The sequence below is a fragment of the Grammomys surdaster genome, unplaced genomic scaffold, assembly GCF_004785775.1.
Source record: "Grammomys surdaster isolate TR1022 unplaced genomic scaffold, NIH_TR_1.0 124511, whole genome shotgun sequence".
Taxonomy (NCBI): Eukaryota; Metazoa; Chordata; class Mammalia; order Rodentia; family Muridae; genus Grammomys; species Grammomys surdaster.
Genome location: NW_021619502.1, coordinates 130,167 through 150,577, shown reverse-complemented (window position 1 = coordinate 150,577; position 20,411 = coordinate 130,167). Strand labels below are relative to the sequence as shown.

At 47.9% G+C, this 20,411-nt stretch overlaps 3 protein-coding genes across 4 annotated transcripts in view; all 3 read right to left on the bottom strand.

Moving 5' to 3' along the window:
- Fam50a (family with sequence similarity 50 member A) overlaps window positions 1–6,390 on the bottom strand; it is a 6,744-nt gene extending 354 nt beyond the window's left edge. Inside the window, exons 1-12 of the mRNA XM_028784600.1 lie at window positions 6,125–6,390; window positions 4,811–4,895; window positions 4,611–4,710; window positions 3,997–4,142; window positions 2,472–2,548; window positions 2,275–2,341; window positions 1,762–1,823; window positions 1,521–1,597; window positions 937–991; window positions 708–756; window positions 544–614; window positions 306–416 (exon numbers count right to left, since the gene is read on the bottom strand). Of these exons, the coding sequence (XP_028640433.1) occupies window positions 306–416; window positions 544–614; window positions 708–756; window positions 937–991; window positions 1,521–1,597; window positions 1,762–1,823; window positions 2,275–2,341; window positions 2,472–2,548; window positions 3,997–4,142; window positions 4,611–4,710; window positions 4,811–4,895; window positions 6,125–6,235 (1,011 nt within the window). The 5' untranslated portion in view covers window positions 6,236–6,390. The remainder of the gene's footprint in view (window positions 1–305; window positions 417–543; window positions 615–707; window positions 757–936; window positions 992–1,520; window positions 1,598–1,761; window positions 1,824–2,274; window positions 2,342–2,471; window positions 2,549–3,996; window positions 4,143–4,610; window positions 4,711–4,810; window positions 4,896–6,124) is intronic.
- Window positions 6,391–7,402: 1,012 nt separating this feature from the next.
- Window positions 7,403–14,397, bottom strand: Gdi1 (GDP dissociation inhibitor 1). Its single transcript, XM_028784619.1, has 11 exons — window positions 14,010–14,397; window positions 12,740–12,847; window positions 12,481–12,580; window positions 12,207–12,341; window positions 11,592–11,790; window positions 11,201–11,332; window positions 10,141–10,240; window positions 9,121–9,292; window positions 8,723–8,867; window positions 8,562–8,616; window positions 7,403–8,467 (listed from the first exon to the last, which is right to left on the bottom strand). The coding sequence occupies exons 1-11, from the start codon at window positions 14,052–14,054 to the stop codon at window positions 8,315–8,317; spliced, it is 1,344 nt and encodes a 447-aa protein (XP_028640452.1). The 5' UTR covers window positions 14,055–14,397; the 3' UTR covers window positions 7,403–8,314.
- Window positions 14,398–14,755: 358 nt separating this feature from the next.
- Window positions 14,756–20,411, bottom strand: part of Atp6ap1 (ATPase H+ transporting accessory protein 1) — a 7,444-nt gene continuing 1,788 nt past the window's right edge. Inside the window, exons 3-10 of one of the 2 annotated variants that reach the window (XM_028784622.1) lie at window positions 19,232–19,306; window positions 18,784–18,977; window positions 18,159–18,199; window positions 17,479–17,564; window positions 16,903–17,138; window positions 16,199–16,246; window positions 15,882–16,110; window positions 14,756–15,678 (exon numbers count right to left, since the gene is read on the bottom strand). In XM_028784622.1, the coding sequence (XP_028640455.1) occupies window positions 15,469–15,678; window positions 15,882–16,110; window positions 16,199–16,246; window positions 16,903–17,138; window positions 17,479–17,564; window positions 18,159–18,199; window positions 18,784–18,977; window positions 19,232–19,306 (1,119 nt within the window). In that variant the 3' untranslated portion in view covers window positions 14,756–15,468. The remainder of the gene's footprint in view (window positions 15,679–15,881; window positions 16,111–16,198; window positions 16,247–16,902; window positions 17,139–17,478; window positions 17,565–18,158; window positions 18,200–18,783; window positions 18,978–19,231; window positions 19,307–20,411) is intronic. The other variant, XM_028784623.1, reaches the window with a different exon arrangement.

The following is a 20,411-nucleotide window of genomic DNA, read 5'->3' as shown; positions in this document are numbered from 1 at the left end:
GTGTGTGTGTGTGTGTGTGTGTGTGTGTGTGTGTGTGTGTGTGTGTGATAGGATTCTTGCTATGTAGCCTGGGTATCTGAAACTTGTGCTCTTCTTGCCTCAGCCTTCCTAGTAGTGGGATTGCAGGTATGTGCCACCATGTCATATTAGTTATCTCTAGTTTCCTAGCAAGATGATTGCTGGGCCACTGAGAGTCAGGATGACTCCTACTCTCTTGACTCTGAGTTGCCCAGTCCAGTAGCAGGACCACTAAAAAGTGTCTTCCCAGGATCTAACCTTCCTGCCTGCCTTCCCTGCCTCCTTACCGTGTACTTGTCCCATTTCTTCTCTGGGTCATAGGGCTCCCAGCGACTAGCAGGAAAAATGTGCTTGTTCTTCTCATACCAGCTCCTCAGTACCACTTTGCCTGCATGTGACTGAAGAATGAAGGTTATGATTCAGGGTTATTTTATCTGACCTTACCTTCCTGTGACTTCTCCCCAAGATTAACTTCTCTGACAGGTTCAAGGCATCTTTGGCTGCCGGTCCATGGCACTAACATACCTCATCCTTCTCCACAGTGGCATCACTGAGCAGTCGTACATCATCATGAACATCAAAGTTGAAGAGTGGCCCTGTAGGAGAGAAGCAGTAAGCTCAAGGTCATGCTACTGTCCTTCCAATATGTTGGAGCAAGTTATAGGGTGAACTAAGCTAGAATCACTCACCACTTTTTCCTCGTGCCTTGGTAACAATGAAGTCATAGAAGCTGTGATGCTAGGAGCAGAGGATAAGAAAGACTAACTTGATAATCCATCTGGGGTTCTATCACCCACTACTTTCCATACCCCTACCTTCAGGTACCACTGCGTCCACCAGCCCTGGAAGAGTGCACAGCAGTAGGGTGACTCTCCTATGAAACCACAGAGTGTATGACCCAGGGTTGAAGGAACTCACGTGGGGAATGATTAAATCTTCCTTGATGTACATGAGCTGTTCTACCCCTGCTGACCTAAGAAACAGAGAGGAGAGGATGAGCAACTGGAAGTCATTGGAGTTGGCACAAGGGTCCAGGAAGTGGTGGCCACAGTGCTTTAAGTTTAAGGGAAGCTGTGTAGTTTAATGAACCTGGGGTGGGAGTCCCAGTGTCTTCCACCTCTGGACCATACCACCAAGGCAGGGCTCTCTCACCTAAGCTCTCTATAGCAGGAAGGTAAGAAAAAAGAGCATAGCTCTCCTCTTTGAGGAGTACAGTGCCCAGCATTATATCTTCCCAGCTGTGAAGCAGTCACCAGAGTTGTCCGATACTCTGGCTGGGAAGGGAGGCTCTTAGCTCTCCTCTTTGAGGAGTACAGTGCCCAGCATTATATCTTCCCAGCTGTGAAGCAGTCACCAGAGTTGTCCGATACTCTGGCTGGGAAGGGAGGCTCTTTACAGATGCACATCACAGACACACATAGCACATACTGTGCTCACCTGAGCTCACTGAAGTCTTTCCGAAAGATCACATCACAGACACACATAGCACATACTGTGCTCACCTGAGCTCACTGAAGTCTTTCCGCAAGATCTCTAGTGCTTTCTGCAGGAACTGCTGCATCGTGTTGCCTTTCTTCATCTGCAGAAGCAGGTATACTTCAAGTTGAAAAGGAAAAACAACAGCCCAAAGAAATATTCCCAAGAAAGCAGAGACTTACCCTGCTACCCTCAGAGGTTTCCCAAGAGAAGACTGTCAGTTACTTTCCATTGAATTCAAGCCAAGGGAGGCCTTCTACTGCCTACCTTAACTGTGCGCCGGTGCCCAGAGCCATCCCAGTAACTAAAGGTGATTTCAATCTCTTCACCTACAAAGAAGAGTTGCCTTAGCCAGGTGGTGGTGCATGCTTTTAATCTCAGCACTCTGGAGGCAGAGGCAGGCAAATCTCTAAATTAAAGGCCAACCTGGTCTATAGAGTGAGTTATAGGACAGCTATGGCTACATAGAGAAACCCTGTCTCAAAAAACAAAACAAAACAACAAAACAAAACGAGTTGCCTCTTGGTCTTCAGACCTGAGCTTAGTTTCCTTGGGGTATATAGGTATATACTTTGGGATATTTGCAAGAAAACTATTTGGGCCTTAGCCCTGTTCTATCACTGTCCCAACACTGGACCACACATTGGGTCACATGTAGCCAAGGCTGGCTTCAAACTAGCCATGTAGCTAAAGATGACCTTGAACTTCAGACTCTCTTGCCTCAAGTCTCCTGAGTGCTGGGTGACAGGCCAAGCCACCATATGTAGCTATAGCACTCACTCTTGATTTTTTCCTGCTTGGCTTCCCATTCCTGGCGTAGCTCTTCCCGAAGCCGATTCTCCTCCTCCTGAAGTGAAATGGACAAAAGATGAGATTTAGGGCTATTCTAGGTACATCATTAACCCATTCCTGGGCTAGAGTCTCCACCAAGTTCATGACCAACACCAAAGTCAGTATCAGGGCCAGGCAGTTTTTACCTCCCGGTCCCGGTCAGGCAAGAAGCTTGTGTCCACATCAGGGTTCTTCCCCAATTTCTTCTTCTTTGTGGTGATCTCTAAAGAAAACAAGACAAAGAACACCTTATTTTTCAAAAAATGATTCTGTTGGCTTGTTTTTAGACATAACCACATTTATATAGCTCTGGCTGTCCTGGAACTCTCTATATAGAGCAGGGTGTGCTCAAACTCACAGAGATCTGCCTGCCTCTGCCTCCTAAGTCCTAAAATCAGTGTACCACCATGCCTGGCCTGAAAATGATTTTGATCTCATGAACCTTTATTAAGTCTCTCAGGCTCTTGGAGCTTGAAGAACTTGTACAGTCATAGTGGCACAAACCATTAATCTTTGAAGAATAGACCAAATGGACCTAAGTTTAAGCCCAGCTTGGTATACACAGTGGGTGCCAGACATGCCACAACCACAAAGAAACTCTTTCTTAAAAAGAAAGAAAACAAACAAAAACTAAAACAACCTAGATAAATAATAAGCATGAACTAAAACAACAACAAAAATGCCAGGGGCCTGGGTGTCCAGGTCCTTGCTATGACTCCAAAATGAAACCTCCAGATGGAAGGGGAAAACACACCAGGCTGTGCTTTTCAAAAGCTCCAGTTAACTAGACAATGTGGCACACACCTGTAATCCTAGCACTCAGAAGGCTGAGGTAAGAGCAGTGAAATTTAGAGGCCAGCCTAGGATATATAATAAGACTATCTGAAAAAAAAAAAAACCAGTAATACACAACCTTTCCACTAGCGTGTGCTATATAGAAAAGCGCCTAAGGTGGAGGCAGGATAACTATTAAGGCCAGCTTGAGATGCATGAGACCCTGTCTCAAAATAAATGAAGTAAACAAAACAAAACACTACTTGCCACATATACCCCTGAGCACAACTGAATATGTATGTAAATCAGGTGAATATGTAGCTAAATAAGCTGTAATGGTATTATTTCAGATACTGTCGGGTTAAATGTACTGCTAAAATTACAGTGGAAGGGAGGAATATAGCAATTACCCCTGTGCTGTAGGGAAAGCAGCAATTTTGAGTGTCCTGAGCCTATACTGACCCTGTGGCCTGTCGAGGCACAGAACAGATGTGCATACATAGGGCTGTACTTTGGCGATTTCAGCAGGTGTAGATCAAATTCATCAATCACAATTAAATCAATGCCCAGTGGTTGCTTGTGGTGAGTAGTTACCATATTCTCAGACATTCCCATTATTTCAGAAAGTTTTAACAGGTAAGGCTAGTCCAGATTATATTCTCCCCTCCTCAGTTTATCCTATGTGCTGTAAATAACAGCTACTGGATCCTTTTAGACCAGGCACTAGTAGTACTCTGATAACTTCTCACACTAATGGCTCCTATATTGGCCTAGTTCTGACTCAGTCTCCTGGTGACTAAGGCTAAAAGAAAAAAATAAATGAGTGTGCTTCTTCCTTTGCTGGTCCAAATGTCAGTCCAAATGCCAGAACAGAGCTCTGGTGGGCAGTGCCCTCACCTTCCCTCTCCAGTTCCTCCTCATACACGGCCATCTCTTCCTCCTCTTCACCTCCCTCCTCTTCTTCCTCCAAGGTGAAGGACAGGCTAGAGATCTTCCGCTTGGCCTCCTTCTTGCGCTCCTTCTCGCGAAGCTTCTCTAGTTTCCTACCAAGGCATGGGTGATCATCATGCCCCATGTTCCTGCCCTGAGGCCCCTTCCCTGACCCAGAGCCACTGTGTGCCTAGCATGGGATCCACTCAGCACAGGCTGGATCTCCCCAGCACCCCAGAGGGATTCTATCTGCCCTAGTTACTTCAAGCTCAAGGGCAAGACTCTGATTATGACACATCAAGCATGAGACAGAAAGGAATGGGGACAATGCAGGCTATTCAGGCACCCAGTAAAAAGAAAGGGCTCAGAAAGGACTCACCACCTTTACAGAGGAACAGAAAGAAAGATAAACCTGGAAAGTGAGAACCAGTGTGGAGCTCAATAGATACCACAACTGCTCCCAAAGCAGGAAATGGGTTCTCCCTATGGAATGGGAATGGGAACAGCCTGACCCACCCCCAGGAATTCCCAAGCACTAAGCTGCACTGTAAGGGGAGAGCTGCTGAAGATGGGGAACCCACAGCTGTAGCTCCTTTGACTGCTCCTTTTTTGCCAGCTGCTTCTCTCGCTCCTTCACCAGTGCCTCTTGTTTGGCCTTCATGTCATTCAGGGTCACAAGACCTGTGAGGCAAGAAGACATGGGATGAAAGGCTAGTCACCCAGGGCCAGCAAAGGAGTGGCTCCTGGGTCTAGAAGAAGGTGGTACATATGTCCTGCTCACCAACAGTACTGGACTTGAGCTCTGCTTCCACAGCATCATAATGTGCAGAAAACTTCTTGTCAATGTTAGATTTCATTATGTTCTCCTGTAGAGGAGGGACATATCAGTGAGGGCCATCTACCACTCCACTATGGAAGTGGCAGAGTGGCTGTAGGTCCTAGATCTTAGTCCTAGATTCGGGCCTTGACATGCTATGACATGATCTTAGAAAAGAAAGACACCCTCCCTTCCTTTTCTGGGTAGAAGGGTCCATGAAGCTGGGAGGGCTAAAGGAACCAAAGGAGGTCCTTTCCTTAGCATCCTTGAACTGCTCTGGCCCACTCTTCAGGTCTCCTGCTGAGGACCAGGATCCCCTCAGTAGCCTGTAGCCACCACCCTAACTCACCTTTGGCTTTTTTCCTACCCAGCCTTTAAGCTAAAGCTCCTGAGACCCAAGCCATAGGATTTCAGGAAGAGATAAATGAAAAAAAAAAAAAGAAGGATCAAAATGTCCAGCCCCTGGAATTCTCCTCCTTTTTGGCCCAGGATGCTGTCAGCAGCTTTCCATAAGGCCACTGTTCTTCGGCCCGGCCCCATATTAATAAGTGCCCTGTAGGTACTCTGAAGGGACCTCCAAATGAATAGCCAGCAGAGGCAAACTTCCAGCTGCCAATGAGGCAATGAGGTCAGAACTGGAGGACTAGGTGTCTATACAAGCATAGCTGACGGTTGATACCTGAAGACTGGTTTGGGTGTTTGGCTTCTCACTTCCCCAGATAGGGCCTGCTCTCACCTGGAGAGCTAAGACCCTGCCCTTCTCAGGAGTCTTGCCCAAAGGATCAAGCTGAGGTCAGCTTGGTACTATACCCCTGAATCCAGTGACCACTCACTGAAGAAGCCCTGGGGGAAGCTCTAGTACTCTGGGATGCTAAAGGCTCTGTAATGAGTGAGACTCAGTGGCATTCCCCTGTGCCTCTCCACAGAAGGCAAGGTCTTCCCAATAATCATTGGAAGGCTGGGAACATGAACTACGAAGTACGAAGCTCTGTACTCAGGAGGAGTGCCAGGGGTCTCACTCAACACCAGTGTTACCAAGAATCACTGACTGTGGCTCCAAGTCTCTGACATGGCTCAACACTGTGCTCATTTTACAGATTACACTGTCTCGGCTGACTTCTGTTACCAGAGATGCACAGCAAGTCTCGCCACCAACGCAGGGCCCGCCCTCCGGGCACTCATAGCCCGCCGTTGAGGTCTCCCAGAGACAAGTGGCAGTAGACCGCCAGGGGGCCCGCGCGGAGCGCAAGCCCTGAGGTGCCCCGGCCTGGCCCACACCTCTGCAATCCTCTGCTTCATCTGCTCCATTTGCTCACGCTGCTTCTCCCTCTTCTTCATTAGGTGCATGGCGCGTCCTGCCTCGCTTGCAGCGCCCTTGTACTGAGCCATGGTGGCGGCGGCGGCTTCGCCGGAGGCAGCAGCGGCGGCGGTTGCAGCGGAGGTGGCAGCAGCGACGACAGAGGAAACTGACTTTGCCTTGGAGAAGTCCCGGAGACGACGGCGACGGCAGTGGCAGCGGCAATTTAGTCAGCTGATGCGTGACGTCAGCCACCAGCGAACGTGCAGACGCCTGCCCCGCCCTACGCCCGCCGCTCTGACACGTGATTCCACCTCGCCCCGCCCCACAGGAGGCCGAGTTCATCCCACACCAAGTATTGGGAAATCACCAGTCCTTTCTGCTGGCTCTTTGTGGCATGGAGCTTGGTTCTGTAGCTTCCTGCACGCCCTCAAAGTTAAATGCTATCTTAAACTGGACCTCCAGTCCTAACTTCTTTCTGTTGGTACCAAGGCTGAGCGTACCGCTCCCCCGACTTAGCTGATGGAACTCTTTGAGCCATGTCTCCTAGTCAGGTGTGCCCTTTCCCGCAGAGTCTGTTTTTTCCCCTGCTTGGTCACACACTGGTTGCTTGGATTTATTTTACTATCATCCAAGGCTAGGTCGGGGCCCCTTTGCTTCCTCCGGACTGAGACTCTCTTAAAAATTTTTATGCGGCAGAAGAGATGGCTCAGACAATGATGGGTACTGGATATTCTTCCAGAAGACCCAGAATCGATCTCCAGCACCCAAATATCTCACAACCGACTGTAACTCCAGTTCCTGGAGATACTGGCCTCTGTAGGCAGCAGATCGCAAGTTGTGCACATCCATCTAGGCAAAACAGCCATACACATAAAAATTTTAAATGTGTTTACATGTGTTTGTGTGTGCTCAAGCCACTGAACATGTACAGGGGTCATACTGTGGAGTCAGTTTTCTCCTACCTTTACATAAGCTCCAAAGATCAAACTCAAGTTACCTGGAAAGTGCATTTACCCACTGAACCATCTCACCTGTGCTATTCTGTTTCCGAGAGATCAGTATAGCCTTGAACCCAAAAACTCCTTATCTGCCTTCTCTCTGATTTAGAAACCACTAGTAAACTATGACCTCATCCAACACCAGCTGACCTACTCATCTGCCTTGATCCTTGAGGATACAGTTCTAATTCCAGAAACTAAATTGCCCCAGTCCTGCAAAACAACCCAATCTTTAACAAAGAACCTAAAGATCCAGACTTAGGTTTCAATAGTTTTATTGGGAGGTTGTTTTCTGTGAAATACACTAGAGGTTGGGGAAGGGTTCACATTCACTTTGCAAGGTAAGGGTTTCCCACCACTAAAGGAAAAGGCATGGGGAGGGCATACTGGGGTTTAGATCCACTTTCCTACCTCCTTCTGCTTTGCTCACATTACTTTTTCTCAGTGAACATAACACAAAAGAAATTCAAAACAGATCAACCTCCAGAGGGGGTCACACCTAAACCTTCTCCCACCTCAGGCTTTGCCAGCACTGGGAGAGGCCAGGGTAGCTCACTCTACAGCCCTAGGCTGCACAGAAAAGCTGAGGTCTCAGACAGGTACTCCAAAGTTAATAAATTATAATAAATTAGGAGGAGGAGGAGGAGGAGGAGGAGGAGGAGGAGGAGGAGGAGGAGGAGGAGGAATGCAATTTTGTGCTGGGAGGGTCCCATCTCTCTAACACATAAGAGTTGGGGGAGGAGATGGGGTATCTCCAAAGGCCACTACATTTGGGACTAAGAGCAGTGGGGATAGAGTCAGCTTTTCCTCCACTCCTTCCCAAACAGCAAAATTGGGGGCAGGCGCGCGCGCGCGCACACACACACACACGCACACACACACACACACACACACACACACACACACACACACACACACACAGAGTCCTCTTTCCCTAGAACAAGGACAGACCAAGAAAGAGGATACTATCCAACTCCCATCTCCCAAACCATCACTAAGGTTAAGGATATAGTCAGTGAATCAAATCAATAAGGTGGGTGATTGGAATGTGGTGGGGAAAGCAGAAGATGCTGGAAACAGGAATGCCCAGCCATACCATATCCCCTGCCCTAGAGAAGGACACATAAGTTGGGGAGAGGGAAACAGGGGCTGGAAGTGGGGAGTCAGCAATCACTGATCAGCTTCTCCAAAGACGTCATTCTGTTTGCGTTTCATGTTCTCAAAATCGAAGGCAGAACCAGCCATGCGTTTGTAGATATCTTTGATGTCATTGCACGTTGTCTCAAAGTGTGTGGTAGCATCATAAGAACAGGAACAGAACACCTGTAAATAGGCAGAACCCCAGGGCTCATGGAAGTCGGGCAGAGGATCTTGGGTAGACAGCAAGAATGAAGGCTGACTGGGACAGCCTTTTTACCTGACTCTCTGAACCATCATCAATGGGCTCATATAAATCACTGATAGCCACAAACCTGAGGGGCAAATGGAAGAAAAGAGAGAGGAAGAGAGAAGTCTCATAATGGGCCTTGCCCATTCCTAGTCCCCAGCCTCCCCATCAAGTTTGGCTCAGCCCCTCACTTCTGGTCAATGGGTTCCAACAGCTCCAATGCAGGTTCAACCTCCTTTTCTGGTTCTGCAGTCTCTACGGTAGTACTGGCAATGGCGATGTATTTGCCCTGTGCAGCCACGTTGTGTGCATAGGAGATCATGCACACATAGATGTCTGACCACAGGAAGCCACTTGGTTAACATGTACCAGAGGAAATAGCCACACAAAAAGTAGTTCCTAGGGGCTAGACATGAATCTGGCCCACATCCCCCTGCCCCCAACCCAACGTGTAAACTGCATCCAAATTGTCATTATCATGAAGAAAGTAAGAGCCCAGGCCATCCAATCCCCAGGTATATTCTGTAACAAAATGTCACAAGAAGCCCTAAGATTTCTTGTGAGAAGAAGGCATAACAGCCTGGCCTACCTGACTTCCTGTTGACCTGGTTCTGAGGGATGATAATTTGGCAGGAATTGGCATCATTGGTATTCTTGATGGGGTGGCTGAGGATACAGATGATGCGAATAACCTGACCAGCCTTTTGCACACGGTCTGGGATGTAACTGGGGTCACAGATCAGCTGCTTGCAGCGGGCCACCTGTGAAGGTACCAGAAGGTTTTGTACCTTTTGGATCACCCCTTGTCCTAGGTAGTGTTAAGCTGAGCCAAAAGTAAAGCCAGGCAGCTCTGAGCTGTCATCACTGTCCCTCCTGTATGTAGTACATAACCCTTGAAGCTTAGAGAGATCAGCCCTCACATACAGGGCTAGGTGATCCTACTGTTGAAACACAATGATCACATTTTTTTTTTTTTTTTGGCTGTTGCTGGAGTTTTTATTTAAGACCGTTTGGCCCAAACTAGTCTCAAACTCAGGATCTTTTTCCATCAGCCGCCTCAATTCTCATGCCCTACCACACCAAGCTGAAGGATGGCTGGAGGGGAGGAGGCATGTTATCTCAGTTGGTAGAATGCTTGTCTATCATGCATAAAGCCCCGGGTTAGATCTCTAGCAATGCATAAACCAGGTATCTTAACACACACCTGTAATCCAGCATCAAGAAGGTGGAAGCACAAGAATTAAAAGTTCATCCTCAACTACATACACTATTTGAGGCCAGCCTGGGATACAGGACACCTTTTCCAAAAGAATACTTTCAGGAATACAAAACATGTGACTTCTGAAGGATACTTCTTGATTTAGATCCATCTGCCTTGGCCTTCCGAGTACTGAGAATACAGTTGTGTGTCACTACACCTGGCAGTTTGAAGAATATTTCTTGCCAATAGGACAGCAGACTTTTATTGACCATCCAGTCCCTAGCTATAAGGTTCTCAGGATTAAACAGCAGCAAACTCACCAGTAATAAGGCTCCCTAAGAACATAGCCCTGAAAAGGACCAAATCTTACTCAAACCATGGTAATACAAATGCACAGAGCAGGCTTACCTCTCCCTCAGATTTTACACCCACCACCTTGCCATTCTCCATGATGATGTCATCCACTGGTTTGTTCAGCATGTATGTTCCCCCATAGATGGCACTCAATCTGTAGTAAGGAAAATGACGGGGAAGTTTTCTCAGGAGAATGGGGACCAATTCTACTGTACTCTCCCCACCCCACCAGTGGAGCAAAGAAACTACAAAGGTAGACAGAGTTCAACTCTGTTTCAGGTGTCCCTCCCATGAATTTGGGCCCATCTTCACACATTCCTTCCTCTCTGATGTTTCCATCCAAAATATTATGTTCTGCAAAGGTCAATGGAAGATAGCATGAAGGACTAGCTCCACATAGAAATGGCTCAGGAGTCAAGAATAAAGAACTCTCTGTAAAAAAGCCAGCCCCCAGGGAAGCCCAGACTCAAGGTTCTGGGGTCCTAGACTTAGCTTTGGTACTACCAAGAGCTGGGGGAAACTATGTTCATGATGAACTAGTCCTTTACTTTGTATTTCATATACTTTTTAAATAAAATTTTTATATTTATTTATTCATATGTGTTTTGTTTATATGTATGTCTGTATACCATGTGCATGCCTGATGTTTGTGGAGGCCATATGAAGGTTTGGGATTCCCTAAAACTGGAGTTATGGATGGTTGTGAACTTTCATGTCTGTTGGTGTTGGAACTGAACCTGAGTCCTAGGTATAAACAAGTGCTCTTATCTGCTGAGCCATCTCTCCAGCCTGTACTCTGCATTTTTTTTTTTTCGAGACAGGGTTTCTCTGTGTAGCCCTGGCTGTCCTGGAACTCACTCTGTAGACCAGGCTAGCCTCGAACTCTCAAACTCAGAAATCCGCCTGCCTCTGCCTCCCAAGTGCTGGGATTAAAGGCATGCGCCACCACTGCCCGGCTGTACTCTGCATTTTAATGTACTAGGGCTGTGCCCTCATTACCCAGGGATGGAGTAATATATATGAAAATTCTATGGGGAAGTAGGAGATGCCACAAAAAATTGATGATAATTTCTATTCTTAGCCTTAATGCTAGCTGAAAAAGACAGATCCTCACCTGGCAAAGCCCTGGGGCAGCTCACCCAGTCCATAGAGTGGGTATAAATATGGGCTCTTGCCATACCGGGCCAGGGACTCGCTGTACAACTTGATGCGGTTAATAGTCTCAAGACATGGCTGATCCAGGTAGCTGGGGAACAAGAGCCAGGGAAGATGCTTTGACAGCAGCACACTTGTTCACCCACAAAGACACCAGCCAGCCTTCCCACCACCCTTTGTGACCTGGTAAACATGTGAGTCAAATGGAGAGGGATGGAAATGGAACAGGTGAGCCTGGAGCTGAGTACAAGAGACATGCAGGGTGGGCAGTAGGTACAATAGGCAGGTGTGGGGAGGGCAAGGTGTGAGCCAGACAAGGGGCTCCCATCACCAGCCAGCTTTCCCCTCACTCATCAGTGCGGTAGAGCGCCAAGGCATGGCCAGTGAAATCAATGACATCTTGACCCAGGTCAAACTTCCGGTAGACATCACGCATGCTGGTGGTCTGGGGGTCAACACCCTCAAAGGTTTTGGGGTCATTTTCATCAAAGTTTGCCACAAACACCAAAAATTTTCGGAAGCGTCGTTTTTCAAACATGCCCATCAGATCTGAAAGAAAGGTATTGAGAAGACCCTTTGCATTACTGGGACATAGAACTCCTCTTTCCACCAGAGCAGGCCTTGAAAGTTGATGCACTGGCTCTGTCATGTAACACTGCCCCAACCTTACTTGGTATCAATTTTCCTATTTGTGGGAAGAGGCCCTCCAAGCTCCACTTAGGGATATTATAGGGGGGCAAGTAACCCCTTTGACAAAAAGGAATCCTCTTCTGTGAACTTCCTTTCTGGCAACTTGCCAGAACAAGTAGCACTGTCCAATAAAGATACTAGAAAGCAAGGGGCCTCTAGAAGAACTACACAGAGCTAAGATTAGGTTCAGAAAAAGAGCCTTTTGCCTAACTGTCCTGAAAATAGTCTGTCCCCTCCAGCCCCATTATTCTTTGGTTAAGGAGACTGATACTCACTAGAAGCCAAGGCTTCAGTTTCAGTGGATGGCACTTTGTAGATCTTGCCCCCCTTGTATACAAAGCTGCCCTCTACCACCTTGAAGTCCAGATAACGAGTCACTTCTGTATACAGTAGCATCTTTACCAGCTGACCTGTGTCCAGAGGGAGTAAAGGACATTGGTGCGTTTTCCTTCAAAAACTCTCAGTAGTCTGACTGACCATATTCTGGAACTTGACCAGCCCACTCACCACCCCCATCACCATATACAGCATCTTTTTAATCTCCCTCACCATTGGCCATGAGGAATTTGGGGATCAAGTCAACATTCCAGTCTCGGCCCCGGCCCATTGATTCAGGGGGCCCTTCCAGCAACTGAAAGCGCTTATATAGCTGTAAGCAGGACAGGAAGGAAAGAAAAATGTCAAGGACCAGCCCCCCTTTCCTACTTTCCTGGCTAGTACCCGAGAACTACTTCAACCCCTTACACTTATGTGGGAGACTAACAAGGGGTCTGGGTCTAAGCCCAGGTCTAAGAATAAGAAATCTTACCTCCTCCAGGGGTGTAATGGAAGAGCTCTCACCCCCATAGTAGGGGTTTCGGTCCATGTGCAATACCTTCTTTCCATTCACAGACATGATGCCAGACAGGATGCACTCCTGGGGAAGGAGTGGCAATTGCAGCTATACCCCATCTACTCTCCAATTTGCATCTCTGATTTGTCCCTGCCTCATGCCCACCACAAATTTCATAATGCAAAGCTCTGGCTCTTTCCAATGCCTAAAACTGGGGAGGGGAAGATGGCTTCATATGATGTTTCCTTTATAACCCTGCTAAGTAAACTACTACAGCATTAAAGGAGGCTTGGGGGGGGGGGGCGCAGAGCTTCCAGCAGCTTCCAGGTCTTCTAGCATCAACAAGCTAAGGGAAGTATCTACCTGCTCTGAGTCCACAAAAAAAAAAAAAAAAAAAAGACAATGAGTCTACAGAAGAACCAATTCAAAGGACCTTTGAAAGAGAAGGCCAAGTCCTTGAAATCCCAGGCCCCACCCTGCTCCTCCTTCAAAGGGCAGGAGCCCCGACTCTCTTCTGGCCATATCCACTGATCTAGACTCAGGGTTCAAACTAAAAAGATTTAGGGGCAGGGTGGGGGAGACAAACACCCTCACCAGTCACTGTCACTAATCCAAGGACAAAGGCTGAGGATATATATTCAGTCTGAGGTCTCTATGGGAAACCGAGTTGGGGTAGAGGGAATATGGTCACTTCCCCCCACCACACACACACACACACACACACACACACACACACACACACACTCCTGTTGTTTCTGGAACATTTCATGGGTTCCCAATCCCATCTCAAAAGGCAGAAAGGCAGGATGAGGGCCCACCCTTGAAAAGCCCTCATACACATATCTTCATACTCCATGCCCTAGTGTAATCACAAGATGGTAAGGGATGCTAATTAAGGATTTGAGCAGGTGATGATTGCAGGCGAAGGGTGGGGGCTGGGTGCAACGGGTCCACTGTATGTGTGTGTGTTTTCCACCTTAGTGACACAGATAGGGAAGATGAGGGTCTGGGATTAAGATCTAGGGTGCGGGAATACAGGCCTTTTACGGAGAATTGGGAACTGGCATCAACATACTGGGGTGAGGTAGTGGGATGGGCATGGGGTTGGCTTTTCCAGGGCCAGAGCCAGGAACGCAATGATGGGAGGATGGGTCGGGAAACCTGGACTCTGCATCACTGCAGAGTGGAGTGGGTTGGGGGGGGGATGGCATGATGCAGGGCTATGAGCGCCTGAAGTGGCACTTACGGTAAGACCTGTCCCCAGCACAATCACATCGTATTCCTCGTCCATGGTCAGGCCTTGGTATCAGCGTCCGCTCTGCTTCTCCTCCTCCTTCACCACAGCAGCCGCTACCACTGCTTCTACTGTTACTGATGCGGGTGCCACTGCTGCTGTTGCTGCTGCCGCACTGAACTAAAGATGGCGTCTATCGGTCGTCTCCGGATCCCTACGCAGCGTCAATGAGTCCCTCTCCGTCCTCTGGACCTGCCACACCCAACGAAAGCCACCATTTCCTAGCTTGTTTCCTGGGAGGGCTTCTAGCTCCTGAGTCCCAGCACCAGGACGACTGCAGGAGTTAACGCAGCTCTTCGTGAGCCCCGAGAAATACGGGGCGGGGCAGGTCGGCGGCAGGTGCTGCGTCCTGTGAAATATCCTTACGCGGGAGCTGCGCGCGTCCCGCCCCGCCCCGCCCCGCCCCGCCCCGCGCGCTCCCGTACTTCCCCCTGGGAGAAACAGCAAGGCATGGCGGCCCTGCTGTGTGTTGTTGCAGCTGGCAATAGGGCTGAGAGCTACCATTGTCAGGATTCCTCCCAAGGCCAGGAAAATTAACAAGCCTCTACTCTGGCTTGTTAAGAGTGTCAGCTTACTGAAGACCCTTCCACCCTTCCTCTCTCACCTCTTTCCTGAAAGGACTACATCTGAGCACTTCTTCCTTTCAGTCAAGAACAAATATACTGTCCAGTGCAGAAATGAGTGACACGAAGCCCAGCACATGGCAACACGTCTTTATTTTATTAGGAAGGAAACAACAGAACACCCCTCCCCCAAACAGACACCTCCAGCCTCTTGACAGGCAATCCTCCTGGGAATAATCCAGAAACCCAGTGAGCACACCTTGTTCACCAGTCCTCGTGGTGGTTTCTTCCTTCTCAGGCCACAGAAATAAACCCCAGTGTACCGCTCATTCTTAACACATCACCCCCCCCCAAAAAAAAAACAAACCTGTAACAGCTAAGCTGGACAGATAGTTAAGTAGCCTTTCCACACCTCTCAAATTCAAGAAACCTCAAGTTCATGGCTGTTGCTGGAAGCTCCATAAAGCTTGGGGAGTGAGCATTTACTGCACAAAAGCACTATAAACAGCAAGGGATACAGCAAGGGATAATAGCAGAGGGGCAAGAATAAATAAGGAGAAAGGGGAAAAGGGGGACCCTAGAATTAAGGTCCCTTCCCCTCTTGATGATGAAGCCTGGAAGATTAATCTAATATCTATGAAGAATACACTTTGTTGGTAGAGATGGGGGATAACCCCAGGGAAGTCCCTCTCCAGATTATAGAGGAAGCAAGATAGACTGAGAATGGCATATGTAGGGTTCATGCTATAGTAGAAAGAGGACAAACCTTTCCAGTCACTGTGTCACAAAATGGAAACATGACAACCTAGACACCAACAAACACTTCCTCAGTCCCTCTCCGGTATATGTCACACAATCTGGGTCAAAGTGATGGTGGGGCCCTTGTGGTCATCAAAGCGATCCATGGTCTTTAGGCTGAGTATCATGTGCAAACCATAGGTGAATATGAAAAGCATGAAGAGGGTGGTGAGCAGCCCCATCCAGATACCAGGAGAGAAGAAGCCAGCACAGTCACTAGCATAGGAGAACTGTTCACCAGTCACATTGAAGGCCTGGATCTAGGAGACACATAGACATGGATCAGATGGGATCACAAGGCTCTACAGACAGTAAGGGCTAGGATTCTGGAATCAATGAATAGTCTATACCCTCAGAGACTGCACAAGGCTAGAACTCTTGGCTACATGCTCAAACATACTGAAATTCTCTGGGCCCTTCTTCCCTCCCCTTAACAGCTTGGGGCCCATCACCCTTTCAATACCTGGAAGTTATGAAGAGTCATCTGCCAGAGTGAGGGCATGTTGGTCACAAGGAGATTGCCTTTCTTGCTCAGACTGCTGATGTACTCACAGTGGAAAGAATAGATGCTAGGTCCTGTGACTTGGGAAACATTGAAATGGGCAACAGAGCCATTGCTGTGGATTTCAAGTCGTTCCATGGTAAACCAGTATCGGGCAGATACGGAGTAGAAGCGACTAGCCAGAATGAACCTGGGAGGTGGGAGTTGCAGAGATGTCAGATGAACAGAATAGAGTGAAAACACACCAGCTCAGCCAAAGTTCAGCGAACAGAACTTACTTGAATGTCACTGTTGCACCAAAGAGTGGCTCATAGGTCAGTGAAAGCCTATTGGACAAAGCAGAAGAGTACTGTCAGGCTCAAGAAGGACCTTAAGGAGGTCCTCATCAGGTTGGCTGAAATCTAAGCTGCCCTAGGTCCATCCTTATAGCCACCTGCCAATACAGTGTCCCCATTTACCATATGGGAAAACTAAGGCTCCAGTCATAATCAAATCAGGAGCAATTGGGGGGCAATTAGGTCTCACATCTCCAGCTTAGGATTCCTTCCTCTGGTTCTCCTGAGTCCCCTAGGCCTCCTTCTTGGGGTCATTGAGCTGCCTGCTGAGGTTTCAAAGGTAAAAGATCTAGAACTGGTTTTAACAGTTGATCTAGTATTTGTCTACACGTAGTTCCAGGCAGGGTTGGGTTCAAAAAGGGGCCAGGGTCCCAAGGGATTGTGTGGTGGTAATAGCTCAGGACCCAACAACCAAGACCTAAAAAAGCATGAGAAGGCCAAACTCCTAAGAGGCTCCCTCTCCAGTAACCTCCCAGCAACATTACCCTGGGATACTGTGATATCCATCTCCTTGGTGAACATACCACACAAAGACCTTCTTCACCCCAAACATATATATACCTAACCCCACAACCTTGTCCTGTACTGAGTTCACAGTGGCAGGAAGACCATAGGATAGCCCTTCCTTCTCTTCCTATAATCCTTACATGGCAAAGGAATCATTCCAGAAGGAGCCGGTCAAGTTAAGATTCTCTACACCAAAAGTGAGGGAGGTCAAGTCTTTCCACTCGTCTTTGTATGCCACAGAGAAGTTTTGTGCCCAAAACAGGATCCTTGGAGCAGTGTCATTGTAACTCACAGGAGGATGGATCGGTGATGCCACCTGAGTCTGAAGCAGCTGGCGACCTAGACCCCCAGCCACCATGGCTACATCACGGGCCACCTGCGGAAACATCCAACAAGCCTTCTCTAAACAGCCCTAAAAACAAAACCTAATCCACTGGATTGGTATTCCTTCCCCACCAGGTACCCTGTATACCATCTGAAAGTCTCTACCCCTGATATTCCATCTCCCTAAACTAATGATCACACTGCCCAAAATGGCTCACAAGCAAGATGGAAAAAGACACCATGGATGGAGGAAGCAATCCTCTGTCCATTAATCCCACAAACTGGAGTCTCCTGAGAGAACTTGTCTGTGACATACCCCTCCATATCCAGTCACACTCACCACACTGCCTCACAGCCCCATGCCCCAGGGCCCCTGATAGAAGAGTACATACTCTAGAAGGGCGGACTGCAGTAAGAGCTGCGGTGTAAGGGACATTTTCAGACTTCAGTGTGCTCAGTACTTGTCCGATGACCTCATCTGAAGAGTAACAAGAGAACAGAAAGCCAAGTCATAAGGTAGCTTGCTTAAAGAAATACTACCCATTGTCTGCTTCAGAGACCTTATAGACTATGAGAATTCAGTGCTGTTAGTTTCCACTGAGGACCTCTAAAAAACAGCTATTTCTCCTACATACTCTGCCAGTCTCTCTGGGAACAATTGTGGCTCTCTGATGATAAACTAAACCTAAGTAAACAAAACATATAGTGATATAGAGAACTCCATATCTACCCAACTCCCCTTCCATGCAGATGGACTGTCCTTTACCACAAAGATAAACCCTTCTAATTGCTTTGCACAATGTTACTGGTCTATTAAATACAGAGATTCATTAGACTTGTGCAAAAACTAGATTTTGTGGCTCTTGCACAGGGGGTCATAAGGCACTTGGACATCTCTGTCAGGTGGAGCTGGCTACAGAAGAGCATGGCCAGGTAGCCAGCCTCTATGTACTTGCTCAGCTGTCAGCCACTCTGAAAAAACGAGGGGCATCCTTGCAGTAAGGAGAAAACAGTTCTATTTTCCTGGCCCAAGGGCAAAATGGGGACATAAATCTTTCAGTAACACACTCACCGTTACCTGTGAGGACCTCCCTGGGTGCCATCAGACCGGAGCTATGGATAAAAAAGTGAGAGGCCCACAGGTTGCTCTGCTCTTGAATCAAAACAGTTTGCCCGGAGCAGTTCTCTGAAATTCACTACCTTTCTCTCAGCCCTTCGAACATTTCCCTTCCCAGTAGCTCTACTTACTAAGCCTGTGGACTTCATCTGCTGCTCTGACAGTCATGCAGAGGCTCAGCTCACCAGCAGCTACCCCCACCTCCACACCTCTATTTGCTTCAGTACCCTTGCCTGGAATCCCATTCCCCTTCCCCCTCTTTACAAGTAGTATGTCCAAAGTCCTATAAAGTGGGCATTGGTGGTGGTAACAAAGTTTTCAATAAGTAGGAACAATGTCTGTCTCATTTCTGGAGGCCCAATAGGCCTAACTCAGTGGTGGATACATATAAAACACAACATGACAGGAAGTCCATTCTGTCACTTCTTGGCATACAAGGAACTTTCTATAAGAGTCTTAAGGTGGTGAACAGGGGAAAATTGTCATCTTTGACTGAATTCTGCCACCAACAGAGCCCAGGATATTACCCTTATCTGAGGTTCAAGGCTAGAGGCTGGAGGCCATGCCACTTAGGCTGTACCTGGCTGTGTAGGGCAGACGGATGAGCAGCAGGGCAGGAAGGCTGGCATTGAGCTTTAGTTCCTTTAGGGTAGCTAGATCCACATGCAAGGGACTAGCCCCAAGCTTCTCCTGTAGGTAGGTGGTCAGAGTGCTAATTGCATACCAGTCCACAGCAGGAAGCACCAGTGAGGAGGGCGCCAAGTCCAGGGCATTCTGATGGTAGGGAAGATGTGGAAGGCAAAGTGAGTTAGGGATCAGTGGACCTTATAATAACCCCTAAAAACCTCACCTAGAAAGCCATACCCCATAGGGATTGGATCTTACAATGGGTCAGAAAGTAAATGTCCCACATCTCCAGGCCTTGACAGTTATATCCCAAGCCCACTACCCTCAAAGCCTCTGGTCCTCTCTCTGGGAAAGAGCACAGAATGTATTGTCATTCCTTTTGGCTGTGAGCAGACTCTTACCTCCAGGTTAGAAAAGGCACTGTCCTGCTTATTTCCAAACACACCACCGTATGCTGTGAAATCCTCAATGCTTAGCTAAAAGGGAAGAAGAAGAGATGTCCTAGGAGGCTGGGTAAGGAACAAAGACCAAGGGCCAGGACACAGAGGGGGGGATTCTCAGGGCTAACAGAAGAACAGACCATCAGGAATTGTGGTGGAGGTGAATGGAAGGCTTACTCTTTTCTCCCCAGCACTCTGAGGGCATGAAGACAAGATATAGAAGGTGATCATAGGGTTGGAGATTTATGGACAGCTGGGTTTGTGATAACCTACAAAACAAAGGTCAGGAAGCAAAAAAAGCTGGGGAGGAAAAGGGAAGTTAGAGAAGAGGAAGAGGACAGCAAAGAACATTTACCATATGCCTCTTAAGAGGGAAGTAGAAGTCAGAGGAAATGAACCTCTATACAGTCTGGGCAGGATCCTTTTCAGAGGAAGAAGTCCTTGCCCCACCATTGTTGGTGGGAGTGAGGAGAGAGAAAGATATTGGAACACAACGGGGGAGGCAGATTTCTGAGCTCTCCAGGACCTTGGCAATGCCAATCTCATGTCCTTCTCTCTACAAAGTGTTTTTACTTCTCCTTCCCTCAACACCCAGCTAGCTTCCTCTGGCTTCTCCCAGTTAGGCCTGGAGGCAATCTTAACTAGCTTCCCTAAACTCATTGTGTTTAGTATACATAAGCCCAGCCTCTTTTTTTAAGATTTATTTATTTTATGCATGTGAGTACACTGTAGCTGTCTTCAGACACACCAGAAGAAGACATCGTGTCTCATTACAGATGGTGTGAGCCACCATGTGGTTGCTGGAATTGAACTCAGGACCTCTGGAAAAGCAGCCAGTGCTCTTAACTTCTGAGCTATGTCTTCAGCCCCCAGCCTCCTTTCCTATGCTCCTCTCCCATATTCTGTGCTACGTATGCAAGGCTTTCCTACCTTTCTACCAACCTTTTCCCTTGTGGCATTTCCTCCATCTCTAGGTGACTTAGCAGATCACCTAATCTTTCAATAACATACTAGGCTCCAGTTACACAAGCAGTCCCTAGAACTCAATAATAAGAGCACTCCCTTGCCCAAGGCCTTTACACCTGCTGTTCTCCTGCCAGTAATACCCCTCCTCAAAAGTCACATGACTCCCTCCTGCCAA

Excerpts from the sequence above, each read along its gene's own strand:
- Gdi1 (XM_028784619.1), bottom strand. The coding sequence starts at position 14,054 with ATGGACGAGGAATACGATGTGATTGTGCTGGGGACAGGTCTTACC. Across the intron at positions 12,848-14,009 it reads TGCTGGGGACAGGTCTTACC|GAGTGCATCCTGTCTGGCAT; the intron begins GTAAGTGCCACT and ends CTCCTTCCCCAG. Across the intron at positions 8,617-8,722 it reads TTGGAACCCATTGACCAGAA|GTTTGTGGCTATCAGTGATT; the intron begins GTGAGGGGCTGA and ends TTTGCCCCTCAG.